This window comes from Periophthalmus magnuspinnatus, chromosome 22, assembly GCF_009829125.3.
Source record: "Periophthalmus magnuspinnatus isolate fPerMag1 chromosome 22, fPerMag1.2.pri, whole genome shotgun sequence".
Lineage (NCBI taxonomy): Eukaryota > Metazoa > Chordata > Actinopteri > Gobiiformes > Gobiidae > Periophthalmus > Periophthalmus magnuspinnatus.
In genome coordinates this window covers 1,396,824-1,423,409 of record NC_047147.1, presented here as the reverse complement: position 1 = coordinate 1,423,409, position 26,586 = coordinate 1,396,824, and the positions used below count along the sequence as shown (strand labels likewise).

The 26,586-nt window shown below is 41.7% G+C and overlaps 1 protein-coding gene across 2 annotated transcripts in view; it reads left to right on the top strand.

Annotated features, from left to right (window-relative positions):
- The first annotated feature begins 571 nt into the window (after positions 1 to 571).
- dglucy (D-glutamate cyclase) overlaps positions 572 to 26,586 on the top strand; it is a 47,109-nt gene continuing 21,094 nt past the window's right edge. Inside the window, exons 1-10 of one of the 2 annotated variants that reach the window (XM_055231210.1) lie at positions 572 to 698; positions 1,715 to 1,780; positions 4,931 to 5,084; positions 9,570 to 9,656; positions 9,740 to 9,851; positions 12,248 to 12,398; positions 12,893 to 13,015; positions 14,167 to 14,379; positions 14,870 to 14,987; positions 19,064 to 19,206. In XM_055231210.1, the coding sequence (XP_055087185.1) occupies positions 1,723 to 1,780; positions 4,931 to 5,084; positions 9,570 to 9,656; positions 9,740 to 9,851; positions 12,248 to 12,398; positions 12,893 to 13,015; positions 14,167 to 14,379; positions 14,870 to 14,987; positions 19,064 to 19,206 (1,159 nt within the window). In that variant the 5' untranslated portion in view covers positions 572 to 698; positions 1,715 to 1,722. Of the gene's footprint in view, positions 699 to 1,714; positions 1,781 to 3,014; positions 3,186 to 4,930; positions 5,085 to 9,569; positions 9,657 to 9,739; positions 9,852 to 12,247; positions 12,399 to 12,892; positions 13,016 to 14,166; positions 14,380 to 14,869; positions 14,988 to 19,063; positions 19,207 to 26,586 lie in introns of those variants that run through there. The other variant, XM_055231211.1, reaches the window with a different exon arrangement.

Sequence of the window (26,586 nt, the reverse complement as noted above, 5' to 3'; positions counted from 1 at the left end):
AACAAATTCACACCTTTGCTAAGAAAATGCTGAGTTTGGTTCGACATATTTGTGTGAGAAGATGTTCTTGGTTATGAATTTTAACAAAAACTGTGCGAGGACAAGTCTAACTGACTCTCACCTGCGTGACAGACCTGGTTTATTTACTACAGTCCAGATCTCAGTTTCACCCTTCACATTAATGCAAGTTATTTGTTTGCCTTCTGACGTGAATAAATTCTAAAATCTCAATTAATTTATTTTATTGTGATTATCAAAACCACAGTTTAAATGTTTACTTTTTTTTACATTCATTTTGTTTTTGAAAGGTGAAAGCCATTTGCAATGAAAAGTAAAAAATAATTAAATAGTTAATTTGCATTTAATATTAATGGTTGAAAGAATGATCACGGCGAATGGTCGGCCCCCAAACATTTTCACATCACCACATCTGGCCCTTTTTGCATGATGAACAGAGCGTGCAGCAGACGATCAGAAGGTGGAGTAGTTTCCCCGTTTCACTCCTCAGTGACTGGAGCTTCGGTCACGTGGTTTTCCACGTCCATTTTACTCGGCACAAGCTTCGGCGCTCGGGTTCATTTTTCCCATCACTACAGTTAGAAGAAGCAAACACTAGAATAATTCACCGGAAGTGTCGTTCTTGCTCCAAAACAGTGCAAACGCGACTGTCCCGCAGCAAAAAGTACCGCATTGCACAGGTGACCAACTCTAAAACAGTCTCCTAACATGTTTTGCAGATGAATTTATGTTTTCATGAGCGTTTTTTGAGCTTGTATTGTTCGCGTAACGGAACAGACACGAAGGACACGCAGGTAAAAGCAGCGCGCGCGTTTGGCACAGATTGTAAAAGCGACTGGTAACGCAAACATCGAATGACTTAGTATGTGCAGCCTTGGTGGATTAAAACTGGTTAAAATGTGCTGAAATACAGTTTATGAAGGCTCAAAACGCAAACCTCGGGACCTGCGCGGGTCGCTAGGTTCATTTTGAAAGGTATAGTCTAATGATTTTGCGTCTTGCAATATTAAAAGATACAATTATGATTAAATGATAGTAGAGCATTGTCAGATAAAACGTTGGGACATGTTATTAGAGCATAAACCTGTCAAACAGGTCGCGTGCCAAGAGACTGTTTATGTTGATACGCTCTGACGCACGCGCTCGCCCAGCGGCTGGGTTTAAAATCTAGTCATAAGGTTCTTAAAATATCTGATCTATTGCTGATATGCTAATAAAACGGAATACTATTGGTTAAGGGGTCGTGGAGTAGATCAGTCCTTTCACTTTTTTAAATAATAATTATCTTTCATCTTTGTAATTAATGGGTGACTGTTTAGGTCACAGTACATTAATATGAACAGAGACTTGCAAAAATAAGTCAATTTACACACCACAAAAATAAGCTAACGTGTAATTAATTTGTTATCACACTGTTACCAGAGTGACAAGACTTTATTATTCAAAAACTGGTCACATACTGGAACAAGGTGTCAGACCAAGTGAATGAAAGTGAATGAAGGACTCTACCGCTGTTTAATTGTAATATTCTGATATTCTTCTCACAATAATCAAAAACATGATTGTGAAAACCCTTGTAACATACAGTCAGTTTTTATAATGCATTCTCCTCATAGTTTTGCTGAAACGATCCTCCCTCGAATGAAAAATGTTATTAGCCTTATTCCACTTTCAAAACATATTTTTGCTCTGATAGGTTTGAAAATGCTGTCATCTTTAAGACCTGCAAGAAGTGCCTTTTTTTCTACCACCAAATATACAGGTAAAAACAATATTGTTACTATGTTCTAATGTTGTCATGATACTAAGGAATAGAGTTGATACTCGATACCGATTCCGATACCACAATGATAATATAAAAACACTCTTTCTGTAGACAATGACCTTATATGTGTGTAATCACTCAGTGTCCAGTAGGTTCATATTGGTCCATGAGTGCATACTAGTCTATGTGTCTTATACAGCTCAATATCATTATAAACATATTCAGGAAAGTTCATTTCTGTCCTTTCAATGGGACTTTTATAGTATCGATACCTGCTCAAATGAGTATCTAGTTTCGATGCTAGTTTTAGTATCGATTAGTATCTGATTTTTGACATTTGCCAACTTTAGTACTTAGAATCGAGATTGACATTTTAGTATGACAACTCAATGTAAACAGAGCCAGTGTTGGAATCTTAATTGATTTGTTAGAACTTAAATAGATGTTTTCTGGTATGATAAAAAAAAAATAAAAAAAATCTTGTTCACCAAAGCAGTTTTCATTATATCAATGTAATACATACACTGCCTGGCCAAAAAAATGTCACCATCAGGATTTAACTAAGCAAATAGGTTGGGGTTGCTGCAGTTGGTCAGGTCTAGGTTCAGCAACAGTATGTGCTCAAAGAATGAGGTCAGCTGACACCTGAATATACTGAATGACCAGGTTATTCCATCAGTGGATTTTTTGTTACCTGATGGCACAGGCATTTTCCAAGATCACACTGCCATCGGGCTCAAATTGTGAAAGAGTGGTTCAGGGAGCATGAGACATAATTTTCACACTGGCCACTACATAATCCAGACCTTAACCCCATTGAGAATCTTTGGGATGTGCTGGAGAAAGCTCTGCGCAGCGGTCAGACTCTACCATCATCAATGCAAGATCCTGGTGAAAAATGAATGCAACACTGGATTGAAATAAATCTTGTGACATTGCAGAAGCTTATCGAAACAATGCCACATCAAATGCGTACCATAATCAAAGCTATAGACAGTTCAACCAAATATTGGAGTGTGTGACTTCTTTTTTGGGGGGTGACTCATTTTTGGCCATGTAGTGTATTTTAAACAACAAGAAACATAATGGTTTATTCTTAAAGTCATTTTTGTTATGACCTTTGAACATTTGCACAACAGCTCCGCAAACATGAACTGCATGCATTCAGAGTTATCTGTTTACATATTAACTATAGCAAAATAAAATTGCAGTAAGGGCCATCTCAACCAGTGGGGCCCTGTGTGTAAACCTTCCTGTCAATAGCTCTACTTAGTGGGACATTATTTTATAGGCTTTGCAATGGAGCAGTGTGATTCTTTAAGCTCTTTTAGCCCATTTGAGTTGAGGATGTTGATCAGAGCTGGAGATCCAAGGATTAAAACTACAACTGGTTTAGCCTATGGTAAGATAAACTGCAAGTGTATGAATTTTTGCATGCAAGATTATATCAAATAGGAATTGCAATTAGCAAATCACATAGAATTATTTTGTCTGCAAATAACTAAATAATACTCTATCTCAAACCTGCAAACCCTATAGTTTAGACCTCAACAAGTATGTTCTGAAATGTATGGGGTTCTTGTATTTACTGTTACTAGACACATTCTTAACTATGAACTCTATCTTGATTTTGAATACATAATTGTAACTTGGGCAGGGCCATATGAAATCGCTCATGATATATATCGAAATGTGTAATATTGTGATGTAATTACACAGGCACTCCAGCTGATTTTCCTATCAGTTATTGCAAGAGCAGTTTAAACATTGACTGTGGAGACTCTGCAGATAGTAAAAACCCTAAAACTAACAGAAAGAAATTGAGGAGTGTTTCCCAAACTTAAAGGTCCTCTATTATGTTAAATGGACTCTTGTTAGCTTTTAGACATGTTATAATGCTGTTACCTCATCAAAACATACCTGGGGTTGTGTTTCGTTTCATTCACACATGTTTGAGTAACACTTTATTATTAGTCTATCTACATCTAAAAAGCTCAAAATGCTCTGTTGCTCTGTTCAAGTTAACAGCTCCTTTTACCTTTAGTTCAGTAGAGATTGGCAATTCCAGATCTGAAATCATCCAAATGATTCTAGTGAAGGTGTTTAAAAACACAGTGGAGCACTTCCTGTATTACCACATGATGACATCACAAGGTGGAACAGAGTGTTTTCAGTCTGAGAGAAGAACTTCTAACTCCGCCTAAATTTGCAGGGCTTGTGTGTTAAATATGTGTGAATTTAAAAAAACACAACTCCAGGTCTGTTTGTGATGAGGAAACATTAGAACAAAGATCACAAAATAACATAATATGGGCCTATTGAAACTAAAACGTCGTATGAAAAAATATATTTAATATTTCTTGTCTTGTAAAATTAGGTCGCATCTAGGGCTGCAGTGATTAATAAAGTAATCAGATACTCTATGATATAATATTTATAGTTGTCTAAAAACGAGCCAAAAGAAACACGATCCAAAAGACCTTAAAGACAGTGGCATCTGTCGTAATGGCAGGTGCAGGTGCGGACCAAGGGGTGCAGACTCGGGGCAAGTTCACAGTGTTTATTCACAATTTGTGCAGAAATATAAGTCAATAGTTCATAAGTCACAAACGGGGAGCAGGGAGCGGGAGGCAGACCAGGCGGGCGTCGTGCAGAGCGGTGACGGTAACCCAGGACCAAAGCGAGGACAGGAGCGGAGCGAGACCAGGGTGAGCCGAGCGGGAGTAATCCAGAGAGCGGGACCCAGGGCGGACTTTAAAACACATAATTTTGACCTCCTGTGGGGCTTTTTTTTCAAATTACATTAACTTCAAATTGTAAATCAGATGTTACCTCCCGACAGTTACTCTAAGTTACTTTTACGGACCACTGCTTTGTATTTCTACGTGAGTAATATTATTTTGAAGTAATGTTACTCTTACTTCAGTATATTTTTTGGCTACTCTCCCCACCTGTGCCACCTCGCTACTTGCAGCCCCGACCATATAGCCCTGCCCTAACTGCAAATCAAATCAACATACACACAGATGTTTGCAGAACTGTGTGGCCTACATAGTGACTCTCAGAGGGTGCATCTTAGCTTCACCCTATGCTAATCGCTAAAACTATGATTATTAACTTAAACATCTTGTGCATTTTGCCTGACAGGGTTCCAGCAAGCCAATGTGGTTGTGCTGCCATCTTTGCTCTCCAAAGACTTTGAGGAATTCTGTAGGAATAACGTGGCTCCTCTGCCTCTCCTTTATGTGAGCAAGCCTGGAGAAATGACCTGCAAACCGCTGGCTCAACACGCAGACATAAGGTGAGTGCTTGTTTTATAATATTGCAATAAAAATAGTGTTTATTTATCCAAAAGCATTAAAGATACATTGTGTACCTTTTATGCTGGATGGTGTGCTATCTGCTGGTCTCCATGGATATGTTTTTGCTTTGTTACATTTCATAGTATGGCATTAAACTTATCTATCTAGCATTGATTTCTTTTTCTATAGTTCAGAAATATCTTGAAAAACTGAGTGGCTTCTTCACAAATCTGACCTTTAAATTAGCCTGGTGGTGTCGCCTGCTTGTATCTATGGAGAAAATATATATTTAATGCCATACTAGGGAACATTCCAGGCAAAGCAGTGTTGCAGTAAGAGAGTAGTGTCTTTTCAATCTTGATTCATTTGTCCAGGAGCATTAAAGGTATACTTTGTAACTTTTCTGGTGGATGGTATGCTGTCTGCTGATCTCCATGGGGATGTTTTTGCTTTGCTTGTTATGTTCCACAGTATGGCATTTAAAAATGTTATGGATATGAATAATTATAATTTTGATGTTATTAATCAGTTCTGTGTTTAAACAACTTTCATATAATTGTACTTTGTTATCAGTGAAAACAACTACGATCTAGCGGAGAATATTATGACTAAGCAGGGTGGTCCAGGGGGCCCGGGTCAAGAAATCTCACAATTCTGGGCCCCTAAGACCCTGAGGCCTGGGACAACAGATCCCCAACAGTCTGTGTGCACAGCAAAAGAAATTAAATCTGTCAACTCGACAAATCGTCGTAGGAGTGAAGACGTTTGGCTGCTCATCCAAGCTGCTTCTTCAGTTCTGGTCAGATTGCTGGTAGCCACTGCCTTATATCTATCTGAAGGGAGAGGCTAACAACACTGAAACTGTAAACAGCTATTATCTCCAGTTTCATCTTAAACATACCTATTCAACCTTTAACGTCCCTGCTATTGTTCTCTTTGTTTTGGGTCTGAAGATAGAGTTGTAGATCGTGAGAGATTATATCTCAGGCTCCCATTCCTATCTAAGGAAAGATTGCCTTGCCTAACAAAAATAGCTTCAAACCATTTCTTTTCTTTGGCGCAGATCTGAACGTCACTCTCTTCAAAGGAGAGGTTAGTGTCTTTGAGTTGGAGATGCACAGCAGACTGGGGTCCAGAGGAGCTCTTTTGATGGGGTTGGTACATTCTCTTATGGAGTGGCTGCTAAGTTTCTCCAGTGTAACACTCCAGTGCACTCTTCACTATGTTGAATGGAGTAGACTTTGTTTATGGCTCGGGGTTTTGTCCTTAGGGTGAACCAGTTTCTGTCTTAAAGTGTTTGTAAGTTTGAAAAAGAGCAGAATCTCATACTGTCTGAAAATCCTCTGAAGTTTTTCAAACACACCCGCTGTGTAAGGAGTAGTTACACCTTTCCTTCTGGGCTCAGATTCCCTGTTGTCCTGTCTTTTGACTCTCTTAGATCTATTGAAGGCCCATTTTGGATATCCACAAGCCAAGAGGACTTTCTCCATGTGTTGCTCCTTCTTCACCTTTCCTTCTGTGTTTGTGGGCAACACTTGAGCTCTGTATTTTAGAGTACGGATAACTCTGAGTTCGTGGTGCAGTGGATGGTGTGAATCAAACAGCAGGTATTGGTCAGTGTGTGGGTTTCCTGAAGACTTCTACCTGGAGACACCTCCTTTCCTATAGTTCACAATCTAAGAAGGCCAGTTAATGTGTTTAAGCAGCAAGGCAGTCAGTAAAGTCAACAAAAGCGCTAAACATTGTGGAGAGTCAGCACTGCATGTGTTCTACACATGTGGACAAAATTATTGGTACCCTTCCTTTAATGAAAGAAAAACTCAACAGTGGTCACAGAAAAAAAGTGGACTTAATGGGAGACGAACAAGGAGACCATTGTTGAAAACAAATCATAAAAAAGCCAGATTGGAATTTGCCAAACTACATGTTGTCAAGCCACAAAGCTTCTGGGAGAAAGTCCTATGGACAGTTGAGACAAAAATGGAACTTTTTGCCAAGGCACATCAGCTCTATGTTCACAGATGGAAAAATGAAGCATATCAAGAAAAGAACACTGTCCCTACTGTGAAACATGGAGGAGGCTCTGTTATGTTCTGGGGCTGCTTTGCTGCATCTGGCACAGGGTGTCTTGAATCTGTGCAGGTTACAATGAAATCTCAAGACTATCAAGGGATTCTAGAGAGAAATGTGCTGGCCAGTGTCAGAAAGCTTGGTCTCAGGTCATGGGTCTTGCAACAGGACAATGACCCAAAACACGCAGCTAAAAACACCCAAGAATGTCTAAGAGGAAAACATTGGACTATTCTAAAGTGGCCTTCTATGAGCCCTGACCTAAATCCTATTGAGCATCTTTGGAAGGAGCTGAAACATGCTGTCTGGAAAAGGCACCCTTCAAACCTGAGACAACTGGAGCAGTTTGCTCATTTTTCTTTCATTAACCGACGGGTACCAACAATTTTGTCCACATGTGTACATGGATTGACTTTGCTGGCTCAAGACTGTATGATGGGCAGCTGGCTCAGGTCCCGAAGCTACACTCTGCCACTGATTATTTGTGACTAAGGCTTTAAAGATACATCATGTAACTTTTCTGCTTAGGAGAATCCACCTGCATGTCACCATAAGGTGTTACTGCTCACTTGTCGCTTGGAATGTTAAACCAAGCCGCATGGACACAAGCAGGCTCCACTCACTGTAAAACTGCATGTCTTTCAAGATATTTTTGAGCCATAAAAACACAATGATACTACATAATGAACCCTCCACAGAAATGTTACATAGTGCATAGTTAAAGTGGGACTAAACACCTGTAAATTCAGAAACACCAGGCTTTGATTAGGACAACATACAACATTTGATTGTGTTTAGTCCCACTTTGAACCAGGTGTGTAAATCAGAATTAGGTCTCAAAATGTTTACTTGGTTAAATAAAGATGAAATAAAATTAAAGCCGCAAGTGGCATCAAACTGCCTCATAGGGGCTCAGGCCTAATAAAAAGAAGCACATCTGCTATTTAGTGACACATGCTTTGACCTAACTGGTGAGCTATAATGTAATCTGTCATTGTCTAAAGAATGATTTTCCAGACAGTAGTTAAATATTTGCAGGGTGAGTGGGGCTGGACAGAGGCGGCTGGTCTGGTTCAGGTTTATTTGATTGTTATTGTTATATCACTTGATATTTCATAGAAATGCTTAGTCATCACAAACACTAGTTTTGATAGCAGATTCTTGCACTGTTTATGCATTCATTCAGACTGGACTGTCTCCTCTGTTAATAGGTGGTAATAGGAGGCAGTACTTATGTGTACAGATTTCAGTGGTGGAAGAAGTACTCAGTTTTGTTACTTAAGTAAAAGTGCAGTTACCGAAGCAAAAAACAATGCTAGTAAAAGTATTACATGTAAAAATGTCGAAATATGTCTTCATTCTGATATGTATTTGTTGCAGCTCATGCTTTCTAGCCAGCTTTATTTTTTACTGTGTGAATGGCACAAAGTCATTTCAATACTATCGTTTATGGCGATATTCCTCTGTAGGAATTTATTTAGCTAAAGCCAGTTTCCATCTGCAGTCACCAGACAGATAAAAAAACAATTAAAATACATTTAAGTATCCATTCATTTGCAATCAAACCATGCACTCTCCCATTCTGTCATTTAAAAACATTACACTCCACATTTCCACATTTAAAATTACTCAAATGTTATGTCAAAAATGACCATATAACCTACCTCAGGGGCCTCAGGCATCATTTATTTTTATTTTCTCCATCCTCAGACCCAAAGCAAAACAAAGAAAGCAATAGGGCTAGCCAGAATGCTAATAAGTGTGCAATCACTCATTAGGGGATTGAATGATTATGCTAAGTAGTACTCAGGCAGTGTGCACACTTAGGGTAGCTCAATTGACCTAGCCCACAAACAGAAACTGTAAACAAAAGCTGTTTATAGTTTCAGTGCAGTTAGCTCCTCCCTTCAGATAAATATAAGGCAGTGTCCAGCAGTAATCTGACTAGAACTGAAGAAACGTCAAAAGTCTTCATTCCCCCAACGTCCAGACAGATTTTATATTTTTCTGTTGCTATTGATCAGACCTGGATGATATATCTTTCTTCCAAATGTGTTATTGTGAAAAAACTTGATTAAAATTAGAGATACAGACATCAGGCCTATTGGGCCGATATTTGGTCTTTTTAGCGCATCAGCTATCAGCCTTAAATCTCCAGCACAGGCCGATTTATGGTAAAAAAAAAAAAAAAAGCGCTTGGGGGGAGTTTGGAGTAAACATATTTGATGTAATTTGGGGAAACATATCCAAATCAGCCCGAAATATTAGCCCAAACATATCGGCAGAGCTTATCAGCCATTGGTTACTCTCAATTCTATACGATCAGTATGTGCATCGGCCATGAAAAAACCCATATCGTTCAGTTTCTAATTAAAATCATTTCAACACTGTATTATTTTTCATGTACTTTCCAGGACTGATATCTCCCAGTACTGTGTTTATGAGAACGGCAAATTGTTGAAAACTGTGTCCAGCCTCAACGCGTATACCAGTTCCCTAAAGTAATGTTTTTAAACTCAAAATCATAATGTTTTTCCTCTCGAGTCCCTGTTTTAAGCTGCTGAAGTCTTTTTTGTCTGTGCAGGGACATGGTTTGTTTCTATCTGGGCTGCAGCTTTGGTTTTGAGGGTAAACTTAAAGAGGCCGGAGTCCCTATGAGGAATGTGGAGCAGAGGAAAAACGTCAGTATGTACAGGGTAAGTAACAACACTATGTTATAGTTTTAGTTTTTCTGTGCACTGCTGTTTTTTTGTTTGTTTTTTTTGTGCTACAATCAGATATGATCTGTAAATGGTTGAATAAGTTACTAATACGACTCATTATAGGTATAAACTAACTACAAAAAGTAAAGTGTCATTATGCTGTCATTTACTTCAGGTTATAGTGGGATATTGCAGTTTAACGGTTTGGTATTTTGGCCAATGGCTACGCCACTTTAATAACAGTAGAGGGCGCTGTTTCCCTTCTAAGCCATGCCAGTTCTTTTCATCTTATTATTGTAAGGTATTTTCTAGCAGTGCAGCGCTACATCAAACTAGTATCTTGATTTACTAACATAAAGGTAAATGACACGTGTCACCAGGAGGTGCAGACCTATGGAATGTACCGGAACACATGAAGATTTTGTGCATGTCTCCGGACTCTCTTCTGTCCTTTCCAGAGAGTCGGTTGCTTCATTGTTCACATTACCTGTGTGGAACTCATTACACCTTCTGACTTTGTTTCAGTCTCATGGTCTTTGACGCTTACAATAGAAACGAACATTTACATTATTCTTATTGCAGTAATAATTTCTAATTATGTCTTCTTATTGTCTAGCAATAACTGCACATTCCTTTATTCCATAACTCCCCTCTTTTTTAATCAAGCACACGGTCTGTACATATCTTTATTCAGATTTAACAGTTTCATGTCACACTGTTGTGAGGTAAACCAGTACAAACATTCGAATGTGTATTGCGCAGCGGACTCCATTTTCTTCTTTTTTGCGTAGTCACGGTGCATGATGGGATATAGCAGTGCATGAAGTCTGCATGAATGCACACTTTGGTAGAAGTCAGAAGACACTGACACACAAGAATCACATTTCTTATTTGTTTGCACAGATCGCTGGTTAGCAGTTTTTTTGTCGTAACCGCAGGAGCAGGGCGGACCAAAGAATGCGGAACTCAGGGCAATTTACAATGTTTATAAGTAACAGAAGTTCATTAAATGAACAACGAGTGGGAGACAGAGTCCGGGAAAGCGTCCTGACGAGCAGCAGGCCGGGGACTAGGACGAGGCACGGAGACGGAGACGAGGGGTAGACAGAACCAGAGCCGGAGCGGGAGACGTGGAGCTAGCCGGAGCCCAGGACGAGACAGGAAGGTGAAGACAAGGCATGGATTGTACTGGAATCGGAGTGTGGGATCAGAAGCCGAACCAGAGACCAGGAGCCGGGACGAGTGAGGGAGCAGGAATCTGTGAGGTAGCGAAAATCCAATCAGCATCAAAAACGTAAGCACCAAAATACAAGAACAGAGCTGGAACATTCACGTAGGACACGCGGACGGTCTGGCACCAAGTGTCTGGAGGGTCCCGCTTATCCACGGCAGCAGATGGTGGTGATTGCGCTAACGGAAGGCAGGTGCGCTCCGGAGGAGCTGAGAGCTCCGCCCAGCTAAATGTTCAGGCAGGTGAGGGAGGGGGGAAAGGCACACAGATAGGCAACAAGAGGCGGAAAATGCGTGCATCATTACATTTTTATGCAGGATAAGACCCCATCGAGACACTGGGAGGGCATCTGACACCTAAGGACATTTCAGAAAATGTTTGCACAGATCTAGACTACAGGGTTAGCAGATTGTATACAGAATATGACTGGAGATTTTGCTGTTCATGATGATACTTCCAAAACTGGAGGCTTTGCGATTTGCTAATTGCATTCAATTCATTCAAATTGCGATGGTGATTAATCTTGCCACACTCAACAGCCTCATAGCTGTTGAGTATGTCAAGTTGGCCAAGTTACGTTTTCTGTCTTATTTTGTTCTCCAGACCTGTATATGTAGCTGTCCTCGAGTCTGTTCTCAGCCATAGGCCTGTCACGATAACAAATTTTGAAGTTCGATATTGCTGCAGTAAATATAGACAATAGACAATCATACTGAAACAAATTTATGCCACTGACACAAAAACCCAAGAGCAGATTTAAAAGATTAAAACTATTCTTATGAGATGCAATAAATAAACAGCAGAATGAAACACTTGAATGAACACTATTCATTAGTTTGCATCTGTAATGGGTCAGAGAAGTTATTACTTCAACCTTTCACATCTTAAATCTTAGCCAAAAAAACAAAGAGTTTCCAGTACTGCAAAGAAAATTTACACATGATTAATATTGACCCAAAAAACTTTGTTCCAACTTTAATATATTGAACGATAAGTGGATATAGTGATTAACTTCTTATTGACATTATTATAATTTTGCATTTTCCCAAAAACCTACAAAAATATACTTAGGACTTTATTCCAAAGCCTTAATTCATAGTTGTATCTATTTATTCTTTACATATTTCTGTATGGACTGCACAGGTGTGTTTGTGTGCAGACCTCTGTGTCCTGTGTACCAGCTGGAGTCTTTCACTGCCCCCTGGTGGTCACAATGCGTCATGTTCCAGCTGAGATGCTGGATACTGTAGTAGAGGTCACCCACCTCAACCCACTGGCCCACGGAGCTCCTGTCCACATAGGAGACCCAAGTAAAAACAGTCATGAATGTGCATTGTATTGAAATGAGTCATTTATTGAGTATAGGATAAATGTGATGTAATATTCAAATGGGAGCAGGAGCCAGTATGTCGAAAAAGGTTTAGGTCAGTTAATGGAGTGCCTTACTGTAAAATTGTATCTAAACACATGAAGTTTATTAAGACTGATTTGATTCTGATAAATATGAACTAAAGCTGGATAATTTAATTGCAACTGTTCTGATATGTAGCATTGCTACATCAATTAGATGTTTTGTATGTTTCAAAAGTAGTGTAGTTTTGAAAAACCCACAAGTGCATCTGAGAGAAGAATGAAATATGAGCTGAGAAACTTGTATTAATGTAAGGATCAATATATATAGAGGCCTGAGCTAAAGAATTGTTATATTTTATACCCTCTCCCCTTTAGTCCTCCAGGCACTGCCCAGTTTAAGGGCTTGCTTGGTCTGTGGGAGTTCTTTCATATAATTCCCATTTTACTACAGACCTACTGGGGATCCAGGACTTGTCCAGACCGAATTATGGAGACGCAGTCAACCAGCAGCCTGGAGATGTGCCTGTTTTCTGGGCCTGTGGAGTGACATCCTTGGAAGCTGTTCTTAGTAGCAGTAAGATATAACTGTACTTAAAGGTGTGCTATGTAACATTTCTGGTATGGGGTGTTAATTGTTTCCTGCTTGTCTCCTTAGAGATATAATTGTTTTTGTCCTAACGTCTGAAGGGACCAAAGATACAGACTCGGGGAAAACAGTTCAGCAGAGTTTATTAACAATACAAAAATGTGAAAGATAGTCATCGGAAATGGTATAAGGCTGGGTCGGTAGTGGCCGTTCGGGCACAGATTGTGGTGCGGGGGTGTTTGTACCGGTCAGGCGAATTGGGTCAGAGGCAGAGGTGTTCGTACCGGTCAAGGTGAGCTGGGTCAGAGGCTGTGGTGCACGGATTGTCCAAGGAGCAAAATCTGGCAAAAACAACAAAGACCAACTGAGTACGGAGAGCATAGCACAAAAAACGAGACTGAGCCAAGCGGACTGTACCATGAGGATACAGTGACGATCTGGTGGCAAGTGTAGGAATCCTCAGCCTCGTATTATTCCCCAGGTGAAGGCTTGATTGTTTGATCAGATGCAGATGTGCAGAAGTGGTGCCAGGGCCTCCGCCCAGCTCCAGGCACAGACACAGAAGGGAGGGGGAAGACAGCACTGAAACACAAGGACAGACTGAACTCATGACAGTTTTGCTTGCAAACTGTCTTGCATTTATTCATTTACAGGTGTTTTTTTGCTAAAGAAAACCATGCATTCTTAATGTGAGGGGGCTTGCCTTTACACAGTTCTGATCTGTAACAAGGCCTGTTGATGTCATCTGCTTGTCACAAAAATATCAAATTATTATTATTATTATTATTATTATTATTATTATTATTATTATTATTATTATTACTACATAAAAAATAAAAATAAAAAAACTAAAAATATATGAAAATATCACAATAATATCAGGCCTGATCTCTGTAATCTCGAGCATAAAGTTAAACAGTGCATCTTTAGCATGTTTGTTTTGTCATGTATATTTCCTCCTGTTCCTCCTCTATTGTTGTGTCCTTGAGCAAGACACTTCAACTTCACCCACCTTGCCTGTATGACTGCTTGTTCAAACATTAAATAATCAACAATTTATTGTAGACCTATAGTTTACAAATTATTATAGTTTTGTTCCATTTCTAACTTTTTACATTTTCTTTTGTTTGTATTCTCAGAGCCGGCATTGGCCTTCAGTCATTCTCCAGGCTGCATGTTCCTTACTGACCTCCCGGACTCTTCCTCCTCCTCTCCCTCCTCTGTGTACCTGGACCCCCATCTCACCCCCTTGAGCTTCAAATTGTCCCAGAGTCCTTTGCTCTACAGTTTAGCTTCAAAAAGGGCTGTGCACAAAATCAGACAACTGGAGAACATTATCAGAGAAGACCCAGGTAGGACGAACTAGCAAAAGGTTTTTTTAATAGTTGCGTTCACGTTTTATTCAATTCAGGTCATTTTTGTATAGCCCCAGATATTGTTTTCGAGAGTGCCCCCTATCTTTAAACCCTCTTTCTCAGCATTGACAAAAATAATAAGAATTTGATAATGTCATAATATCAGATGGGGGGCAGGAGTCTATATAGCTCAATGGGAGCTTCACAGTTTTTGCAAGAAATATCCAAACTTATGATCCACAAATGTTGAACCTTTGTGTGAATTTTTGTTTTCATGTGGATAGGCCCAGTAATTACAGAGATATTAGCCACAAACCCAGGTCCACACATCTGCAGCCTGACAGTTACACAGCAAATTCTACCTGAGAACTCTGACCTGTTTCCAGCCCTCTTACAGGGATGTTAGAATATTGTGATGCCTCTTGAACACAACCTATTGTTTTGTTAAATAATTGATGAAGGTAAATGATGCATCGTTGTGTCACAGGTGAGCGAGGGATCAGCGCCATCTTTCTTAAGGATGAGCTGCTGTTGTCCTGCCTGGCTCTCTCTCATGCCTTCTCTGTCCTTATCACTACTGGCTTCCCCACTCATTATATGCACAAGTGAGTCTGCTCTAATCCTATCTGTCTGTCTATCTATCTGTCATAACGGCAGGGACCAAAAAGATAGAACTTGAGGAAAGATTTAACTTTATTTACAATAGTGCAAGTGCAAAAATGACAGTAGATCAAACAGGTAGTCAGGAGCAGGGTGTTTGCCGTGGTCCAGGGACAGAGCATGAGTAGCAGAGGCGGAGACGGGATGAACAGTACCAGTAGAGAAGAGCAGGGTCGGAGGCGGGAGAGCTGAGCCAGTCCAGGGAGCGGGATCTGGTGAGGAGCAAAAGTAGCCAATCTGCCCAGTCAAGAGCTCCAGGCTCAGGCACAGAAGGGCGAAGAAAAAGACCAAAAAAAGGCAGGACAGACAGGGTTCGTGACACTATGGCTGTGTCTCAATTCGCCAAATGCACCCTTCAAGGGTCCTTACGAAGTACTCTTCAAAAGTGCAGTTTGAAGGTTCCGGTGGAGAATCTGCCCTCCTCAGTGTAGCTGCCATCTTGCTGAAGTGGGACAGGTCTACACCACGGACCGCACTTCCACCGCTGTCTTTGAGCGTACGATACGTACATTACGTACGTTATTTTTAATGATTTATTATTTAATAGAAAAAAAGTCAAGATGTCGTCGTCACAGCCGTTTCTTTCTGTTTAGATTGAATATCAATAGGCAAATATAACGTTCGAGGTGATTTTTTTTCTCAATTGTAGCTACTTCATAACTTAAACAAAATATACCTTGTGAAAACGTAATAACAGAGACAGAGGTAACAATATAATTTTCACATTCATAGTCTATAAACCAGAGAACACTGATTAGTTGTACATATAGTGGGATATTGCAGTTTAATGGTTCGGTATTTTGGCCAGTGGCTACACCACTTTAATAACAGTAGAGGGCGCTGTTTCCCTTCTATGCCGTGCCAGTTCTTTTCATCTGATTATTATAAGGTATTTTCTAGCAGTGCAGCGCTACATCAAGCTAGTATCTTGATTTACTAACACGAAAGTAAATGACACGTGCCCACGAGGGGTGCAGACCTATGGAATGTACCGGAACACATGAAGATTTTGTGCACGTCTCAGGACTCTGTTCTGTCCTTTCCTGAGAGTCCGTTGCTTCATTGTTCACATTACCTGTGTGCAACTCATTAAACTCTTCTGACTTTACGTTTCAGTCTCTTGGTCTTTGACGCTTACAATAGAAACGAAGATTCTTACATTATTCTTATTGCAGTAATAATTTTTTATGATAATAATGTCTTCTTATTGTCTAGCAATAACTGCACATTCCTTTATTCCATGTAACTCCTTTTTAATCATCAAACACACTGTACAGATCTTTATTCAGATTTAACAGCTTCATGTCACACTGTTGTAGATGAGGTAAACCAGTACGAACATTTGAACGTATATTGCGCAACGGACTCCATTTTCTTCTCTTTTTTGCGTAGGCGCGGTGCATGACGGGATATAGAAGTGCGTGAAGTGTGCACGGATGCAGGCTTCAGTTACGTCCGATCTCCATGGAAACGGTGCAAAGGGAAGGGCAGGTTTGTCGGCCGCATTCAGTAGGGTGGGGTGAAATGGGACAGCCCTTGTCGCGCCGGAAATCACGTCACTGCCCTTCGAACCGCCCTTCCAATGGTGATTCTAAGGCCAGATGGGCGAATTGAGACACGGCCTATCTCTCTATCTCTCACTCTCCCACTCGCTCACTCAATGCATACATAGCGGATTGTTCAAAAGCTTGTTTCTACCCGGTTCAGGTTTAACCATAGACTGTGGCCGTGTCTCAATTCACCAAAATGACCTAAGAATCACCATTGAAAGTGTGCATTGAAGGGAAGATACGTAATTTCCGGCGCGACAAGGGCTGCCCCATTTCAATGCACCTGACGAACGAGCAAGACAAAATGTGCCCTGCGTTTCCAGCGTTTCCACAGAGATCGGACGTAACCGAAGCGTGCATCCATGCAGACTTCACGCACTGCTATATCCCATCATGCACCGCGCCTACGCAAAAAAGAGAAGAAAATGGAGTCCGCTGCGCAATACACATTCAAATGTTCGTACTGGTTTACCTCATCTACAACAGTGCGACATGAAACTGTTAAATCTGAATAAAGATCTGTACAGGCCGTGTGTTTGGTGATTTAAAAGGAGGGGAATTACATGGAATAAAGGAATGTGCAGTTATTGCTAGACAATAAGAAGACATTATTATCATTAGAAATTATTACTGCAATAAGAATAATGTAAGAATGTTCGTTTATATTGTAAGCGTCAAAGACCAAGAGAAACAAAGTCAGAAGAGTTTAATGAGTTCCACACAGGTAATGTGAACAATGAAGCAACGGACTCTCAGGAAAGGACAGAAGAGAGTCCTGAGACGTGCACAAAATCTTCATGAGTTCCGGTACATTCCATAGGTCTGCACCCCCTGGTGGTACGTGTCATTTACCTTCATGTTAGTAAATCAAGATACTAGCTTGATGTAGCGCTGCACTGCTAGAAAATACCTTATAATAAGATGAAAAGAACTGGCATGACATAGAAGGTAAACGGCGCCCTCTACTGTTAATAAAGTGGTGTAGGCACTGGCCAAAATACCGAATCGCTAAACTGCAATATCCCACTATATGTATATCTCTGGTTTATAGACTATGAATGTGAAAATGATATTGTTACCTCTGTCTCTGTTATTACGTTTTCACAAGGTATATTTTGTTTAAGTTATGAAGTAGCTACAATTGAGAGAAAAAAAATCACCTTGAACGTTATATTTGCCTATTGATATTCAATCTAAACAAAAAGAAACAGCTGCAACGGCAGCATCTTGACTTTTCTTCTATTAAATAATAAATAATTAAAAATAACGTACGCAATGTACGTATCGTACGCTCAAAGACAGCGGTGGAAGTACGGTCCGTGGTGTGGGCCTGTCCCATTTCAGCAACACTGAGGAGGACACATTCTCGTCCGGAAGCTTCAAACTACACTTTGAGGAGTACTTCGAAGGGAACCTTCAAAAGGTGCATTTGGCGAATTGAGACATGGCCTGTATATGTAAATGGACATAGCTAACCTGCTAGCCTGCTATTTCAAACAGGAAGTGATCATAGGTGCCGTCCAGCCCAATGACTCTAGCGCCAATTCAGTTTACATTGAAAATCTGACAGCATCAGTTAGAGGGAGAGGGGCTATAGACTCGTCATTTTGATCTTAAATGTTCGTATTAACCCAATCTACATGATCCTGGGGTTTTTATTTCACTATTGTGTCTGTAATTCAAGATATGAACATTAATAACAGACAAATCAAGTGCCTTCTTTCCCCAAGGTCGCTCCCCACTAGCATTAGCAACAGGTTTCACTGATAGCGTTGCTAAGCGAGGGGGCATTACCTTCAGTAGTCTCACTCCAGATTGGCTCATTGCTTGCTATGATACACAGCAATACAGATGAAATGAGATCCCAAAACTCAGAAGGTTAAGGCTAAATAAAGGATAAACAAAGTCTATAAATGCATTTTAGACCCTAGAATCTACATTTACATATTGTTACTATATCGACTTTAAATTACTGACTATATTTTTTGGTGTCAGTATCGTGTGTATTGTTTCTTTGCACTACTGGGACATTTTTGGTTATTTTTTGGCTATATGATAAGACTTGAGGCATAAAAGGTTGAATTACTAATGTCTATGACTTATTACAGATGCAAATGAACTAGTAAAGTGTTTCATTCTGCTGTTTATTTAATTAGCACATGATTCACATGAACAATATTGTAGATTTAGGATAGGTTTGTGGTTTAAATCTGTTCTTGGGTCATTGCGTAAGTGACATAAATTACTTTCAGTATTATCGTTTATCATCTATATTTACTTCAGTGATATATCAAACTTCAAAATGTGTTATCGTGATAGGAGTACTTTGGACCCAGAATGCAGTCGTAACTTTTATGGGATGTGTTTGTCTCTATGTACCAGTAGCGGAATATATCTGTTCCCAGTGTACCTCATCTTTCATCTCATATTTTCATTTGATAATTATACATAACTTAACATTTATTTTGCAGTCCTCCTGATGAGACAGATGGTCCACCCGGGGCATTTGCCATGGCAAACATGCTGTTGTCTCTAGGGAAACGGGTTACCATGGTGACAGACCAGAGATGCCTCCAGCTGAACCAGGACATCATGAACGAGGCAGTGAGCTCGGGTGAGAGACGCATTAAAAAATGTTATACTGCATTTCAAGTTTAGAGAGGCCAAAACAGTGGTGTGTGAAAACTGCGAGATAACTACAACCACAAGTAGTCATTTTTGCCAATTTAAAGAAACAGTATGTAAGATTTTGATGCCATAAACATGACCTAACTGTGTTCCCAGATATGAGGTAGACATTTAAATTAAATATAGCTTTTACTGTGTACAATAGCACCCGATAACCTTGCTGTTAGCATCATCACTTCCTGTCCCATTGTATATCTATGAGGTTTTTGTTGAGTTGAGCTAAAATTATTAAATAATTAAAGATCAGACAGTGGACAGGGAGCTGCAGGTGGGTTAGGGGTCAGAGGTTAGGGGGTTAGGCTCAAACAGTGGACATGGGGCTGCAGGTGGTTTACGGATCAGAGGTCAGGAGGTTAGGGTCAGGCAGTGGACAGGGAGCTGCAGGTGGGTTAGGCGTCAGAGGTCAGAGCTTAGGGGGTTACGGTCAGACAGTGGTCAAGGAGCTGCAGGTGGGTTAGGGGCAAGGGGGTTAGACCAGACAGTGGTCAGGAAGCTGCAGGTGGGTTAGGGGTCAGAGGTTAAGGGGTTAGGATCCGACGGTGGACAGGGAGCTGCAGGTGGGTTAGGGGTCAGGGTTCAGAGGTTAGGAGGTTAGGGTCAGACAGTGGACAGGGAGCTGTAGGTGGATGTCACTGACAACACGTTAAACACTACACAAATGAAGTGAATACTTCACCAGAGACACTTCTATGTTTAAAAAGAGAGATGTTTATGTGTCAATGTTACTGCTGAACAATAAACATTAAATCAACTGAATTGTTCTACATATAAAATAATTGGGTAGTAGCAAAAGACGAAGTTTAAATCTGTTAATTGGACAAATCGTTTTAAGAGTGAGGACGTTTCGCTGCTCATCCAAGCCGCTTCTTCAGTTCTTCTGGTCAGATTGCTGGTGGACACTTCCTGATATCTATCTGAAGGGAGGGGCTAACCACACTGGAACTGTAAACATCTATTGTCTTCAGTTTCAGCTGAAACCACTGTTCCATCCAAGCTGCGCACGTGCGAAATTGCACACTGCTGACACGGTCTCCGCGCACAGAAAATCTGTGCTGCACTCAAAAAAAACTGAACCGCAGTTGAAAATAAAATAAACGCACAACAATTCATTCTGCGCTTTTTTTCAATGTGAGTCAATGAGTGTGACCAGTGACTAGCTGCTCCAGCCAATTATGTGATTCACATACGTATTTGCGCAGCTTATCAACGTTATTGACAGGCGTCCTTATGTGCCGCTATCAGTGTTTTAGCCAATGTGGCTGACGTGGGCCGTGTCTCAATTCGCCAATTGCACCTTTTGAAGGTGCCCTTCGAAGTACTCCTCAAAGTATAGTTTGAAGCTTCCGGACGAGAATGTGTCCTCCTCAGTGTAGCCGCCATCTTGCTGAAGTGGGACAGGCCCACACCACGGACCGCTCTTCCACCGCTGTCTTTGAGCGTACGATACGTACATTACGTACATTATTTTTAATTCTTTATTTAATAGAAGAAAAGTCAAGATGTCGTCGTCACAGCCGTTTCTTTTTTTTTTTTTTGATTGAATATCAATAGGCAAATATAACGTTCAAGGTGATTTTTTTCTCATTTGTAGCTACTTCATAACTTAAACAAAATATACCTTGTGAAAATGTAATAACAGAGACAGAGGTAACAATATAATTTTGACATTCATAGTCTATAAACCAGAGAACACTGATTAGTTGTACATAAAGTGGGATATTACAGTTTAAAGATTCGGTATTTTGCCCAGTGGCTACACCACTTTATTAACAGTAGAGGGCACTGTTTCCCTTTTATGCCGTGCCAGTTCTTTTCATCTTATTATTGTAAGGTTACATCAAGCTAGTATCTTGATTTACTAACATGAAGGTAAATGACACGTGCCACCAGGGGGTGCAGACCTATGGAATGTACCGAAACTCATGAAGATTTTGTGCACGTCTCAGGACTCTCTTCTGTCCTTTCCTGAGAGTCCGTTGCTTCATTGTTCACATTACCTGTGTGGAACTCATTAAACTCTTCTGACTTTGTTTCTCTTGGTCTTTGACGCTTACAATAGAAATGAACATTCTTACATTATTCTTATTGCAGTAATAATTTCTAATGATAATAATGTCTTCTTATTGTCTAGCAATAACTGCACATTCCTTTATTCCATATAACTCCCCTCCTTTTAAATCACCAAACACATGGCCTGTACTTATCTTTATTCAGATTTAACAGTTTCATGTCACACTGTTGTAGATGAGGTAAACCAGTACGATCATTTGAATGTGTATTGCGCAGCGGACTCCATTTTCTTCTCTTTTTTGCGTAGTCGCAGTGCATGATGGGATATAGCAGTGTGTGAAGTCTGCATGAATGCACACTTCGGTTACGTCTGATCTCCATGGGAACGCTGGAAAGGGCAGGGCAGGTTTGTCGGGCACATTCAGTAGGGTGCATTGAATTGGGGACAGCCCTTGTCGCGCCGGAAATTTCGTAACTGCCCTTCGACGCACACTTCCAATGGTGATTTTAAGGCCATTCTGGTGAATTGAGACACAGCCGTAGAGTGAAAACTCGCTAATGATTCTAAGTGCTGTTTAACCCCTTAATGTTCTGACGGCCAGGACGGCCTGCCCTCGGGTAAAGATCCGCACGTAAAATTACGTGCACGTAATTGCGTAATTTTACGCACTGTTTTGCAGCAGTTTTGCCTTTTAAACATGACGAAACGGACAAAACAAAGGAAGTACGCAACCGAGGACACTGTGGATGTTTGCACAAGTTAAACTAGAGGCATCTCAGACCTGGAGCAGTTCGTGGAACCAAGTGAAGATCTCATGATGGAGTAGAGGACCTTATGTGCTGATGGACTGGATGCTGTTCCTGATTGGTAAACTAAGGACACAATGACAGAAGTTGGTCTGAGCGGGACTCGATCCTCCAACCTCTGTCACAGAATGACTGTCACACTCACATGTACAGTGTATTTTTAGTTTCCAGTGTGTGTTTGTTTACATTTTGAAGTGTGTGTTTGTTCACTGTTTGCAGTGTGTGCTTTGTAAATATATATTTATTTTGACCCATACCACTTATTTTGGATATATTTTATATACAAATACACATTATATATTGTGTTTTGATATGGTATGTAAATGTATTGTACCGTATTTTCCACACTATAAGGTGCATCGGAATATAAGGCGCACCTTCAATGAATGGCCTATTTTAAAACTAATTTCATATATAGGGTGCACCGCATTATAAGGCGCATAGAATATAAACTACTCTAGTAGCTGGGGTTGTGTTATGCGTCCACGAGATGGAGCTGCGCTAAAGGGAATGTCAACAAAACAGTCAGATAAGTCAGTCAGTCAAACTTTATTAATAGAATATAAAAAAAATGTTCTGAAAACTTTGTTCACTCACAAAACAAGTTAATGCATTCACAATATAGTAACTGTCGAAATAGTGCAACGCAATAACAATAACTCATCCATCCATCCATTTTCTTCCGCTTATCCAGGGCCAGCAGTCTCAGTAGGGACTCCCAGACTTCCCTCACCCCAGACACATCCTCCAGCTCCTCCGGTGGGACCCCAAGGCGTTCCCAGGCCAGCCGAGAGACATAGTCCCTCCAGCGTGTCCTGGGTCTTCCCCGGAGCCTCCTCCCGGTGGGACATGCCCAGAACATCTCCCTAGGGAGGCGTCCAGGAGGCATCCTGAGCAGATGCCCGAGCCACCTCAGCTGGCTCCTCTCGACGTGTAGGAGCAGCAGCTCTACTCCGAGCTCCTCCCGTGTGACTGAGCTCCTCACCCTATCCCTAAGGGTGCGCCCAGCCACCCTACGGAGTAAACTCATTTCGGCCGCTTGTATCCGCGATCTTGTCCTTTCGGTCATTACCCAGAGCTCATGACCATAGGTGAGGGTAGGAACGTAGATTGACCAGTAAATCGAGAGCTTCGCCTTCCAGCTCAGCTCCTTCTTCACCACAACGGACCGATACAGCGACCGCATCACTGCAGACGCTGAACCGATCCGTGTGTCAATCTCACGCTCCATCCTTCCCTCACTCATGAACAAGACCCTGAGATACTTTAACTCCTCCACTTGAGGCAGAGACTCACCACCCACCTGGAGAGGGCAAACCACCTTTTTCCGGTCGAGAACCATGGCCTCGGATTTGGAGAAGCTGATTCTCATCCCAGCCGCTTTACACTCGGCTGCAAACCGCCCCAGTACCTGCTGCAGGTCCTGGCTCGAAGAAGCCATCAGGACAACATCATCCGCAAAGAGCAGAGATGAGATCCTGTGGTTCCCGAACCAGACACCCTCCAGCCCCTGGCTGCGCCTAGAAATTCTGTCCATAAATATAATGAACAGAACCGGTGACAAAGGGCAGCCCTGGCGGAGTCCAACATGCACCGGGAACAGTGCAGTGTCTAGTGCCCCTCCCAGGGACTCCAAGAAGGCCGGGTACTCTGCATTGCTGTTTGGCCCGTAGGCCGACACAACAGTGAGAGACCTGTCCCCGATCCGAAGGCGCAGGGATGCGACCCTCTCGTTCACTGGGGTGAACCCCAACACGAAGCGGCTGAGCTGTGGGGCAATGAGCAAGCCCACACCAGCCTGCCGCCTCTCCCTGCGGGCAACGCCAGAGAAATGAGTCCAGCTCCTCTCAAGGAGTTGGGTTCCAGAGACCAAGCTGTGCGTGGAGGCGAGGCCGACTATATCTAGTCGGTAACGTTCAACCTCCCGCACAAGCTCAGGCTCCTTCCCCCCCAGCGAGGTGACATTCCATGTCCCCAGAGCCAGTCTCCATGTCCAGAGATCCGGTCGTCGAGGTTCCCGCCTTCGACTGTCGCCCAGATCTCCATGCACCAGCCCCTTACGGATCCTCTTGCGGGTGGTGGGTCCACATGAGGACGGCCCCACGTCACTCCTTCGGGCTGAGCCCGGCCGGGCCCCGTGGGGAGAAGTCTGGCCACCAGGCGCTCGCTGTCGAGCACCCACCCCAGGCCTGGCTCCAGGGTGTGGCCCCGGAAACGCCGGTCCGGGCGACGTAGCTGACCATGATTTTACCCTTTTCATAAGGGGCTTCTAAACCACTCTTAGTCTGTCCCGTCTCCCTGGACCTGTTTGCCATAGGTGACCCTACCAGGGGCATGAAGCCCCCGACAACATAGCTCCCAGGATCATTCGGGCACTCAAACCCCTCCACCACGTTAAGGTGGCAGTTCAGGGAGGGGAACAATGACTCAACGTTGTTCAAATGTTAATGTCCATATTCACAATATCTCCCAGCCTTGTTTAGTTGTAAACACGTGAAAGAAACACTAAAGCTCACTTTTTCAGTTCATTCCTCATTCACAAATCTGTCGAATTCTTCCTCTTCAGTGTCTTGAGTTGAACAGTTGGGCGAGCTCGACATTCAAAGTGCCCCATTCCGTCTCGTCAAAATCGCCAGTATCCGTGTCGCTGCTGTTGTCTGGCAGTTCAGTGACAATTCGTGCCTTCGTGAAATCTCGGACCAGAGTTGAGACTGTTATATCAGCTCAGGCATCCACAATCCATTGGCAGATTGTGGCGTATGTCGCCCAGTGCTGTCTCCCCGTCTCCCCATAGCGTCGGATCCTATCGTCACCGATAGAGCACGGTTGCGGACTTTCCAGCAGCGGAGGCACGGGCTGTCTAAATATTTTACCATCATTACGGTAATCTGCTTCTGTTGTCCCTCGAAAGTGACGAATGAGAGCGCGGGTGCTGCGGGGATTTTCCCAGTCATTTATTCGATGCGTAAAAAATACAGATGGATGTGTAAAATAGTAGTTGTGTGAAAAAATGCTGTAAATTCTGATACTTCGTTTAACATTATTTTTATGGCTAAAAAAGAATAAAAGTCTAGGTCTAGGTAAGCTATACTGGCCCATAGTGTGCTCAGTCCTTAAAGCAGGGGTGTCAAACACATTTTCACCGAGGGCCACATGAGCAAAATGGCTGCCCTCAAAGGGCCAGATGTAAAATAGTTGTTACTACTTTTTAACCTGTTAATTATCCGTTTCTGTATTTATTACTTATTCATGGTTCAAATATTGCATATTCATTTGCATAGATATAAAAATATGGCTGTGTAATGACATATCTATTGATAAAATGACATTTTAAGACCATCATACCTTTTAATTTACTATGTTGAGGGCCACATAAAATGATGTGGAGGGCCACATTTGGCCCCCGGGCCTTGAGTTTGACACATGTGCCTTAAAGGGTTATTACCGCTATTACTTCGGCGATGCCTCCTGACTACGATTGTCATAATTGACCAATATTGATCCATATATAAGGCGCACTGTGGGTTTTTGAGAAAATTAAAGGCTTTTAGGTGTGCCTTATAGTGCAGAAAATACGGTAATAGAGCAGCTGGGTGTGCAGATACAGATTCCTCTCAGTGTGTATTGGTCATTGACTACTGTCACTAGTTTAGGAGTTGTAAAAATCAAGCAAAAGCTTCACACAATGGCTTATATTCATAAATACAAGTCAGAGCTTTATCATAAAAATGTTAAGTGTGTTTTCAACACTGGAGTTTACAGTTGGCTTGGTTTGGTTGGAAGCTCATGTTTTGCCATAATTAAAATGAAATATTTATACTTCCAATAGCATTAACATACTACACAGGTCATGAGCAAGATTTTTGTCATTTTCTTTGTATAAGTGGGCTAAAGCACTTAATTAAAAGTCTTATAACAGAAATGCAAATGCGGTAATTTGATTCTATTAATAAACCATTTAACTTGGATGGATGTGATGCAACATGACCACAGTGCACAGGTCTGATGTTGCTCACAGTGGTCCATGGGACCGCTAAGGGAGTTTGTGTGTTTGCTCAGACTTGTGAAAAATTAGAGTGAACATTGGCTGAAACTACCCTATTCAGCCCTTAACAACCCTGCAATTATTGGCCCTTGCCACTCACAAAGTGATGGCGAGGGGCATTGTTCCGGCCGAGCCCATACCTAGGGCCTATTGCTTCCGCAGACTGTTTTCACAAAGTTGCGCGCTTTTCGTGGCCCCGTCGCACTGTGCACAGACATGCCGTAGGCATGGGACATGTATATTTGTTCTTGCTAGCATGTCAGCACGCAGCGCGAAGCACTCATGTCCCCAAACACACTCGTGACATCGAGCCCTATCCAAGCCCCCATGCCGCAGGCATGGGCCATATTTGTTACTGCTAAAATGAATGGAAATCAATGGGAGGTCAATGGCGGACACCGACGTCATGGCAAATGACGGGCGTGTCATTCTTCCTCTTCTGCT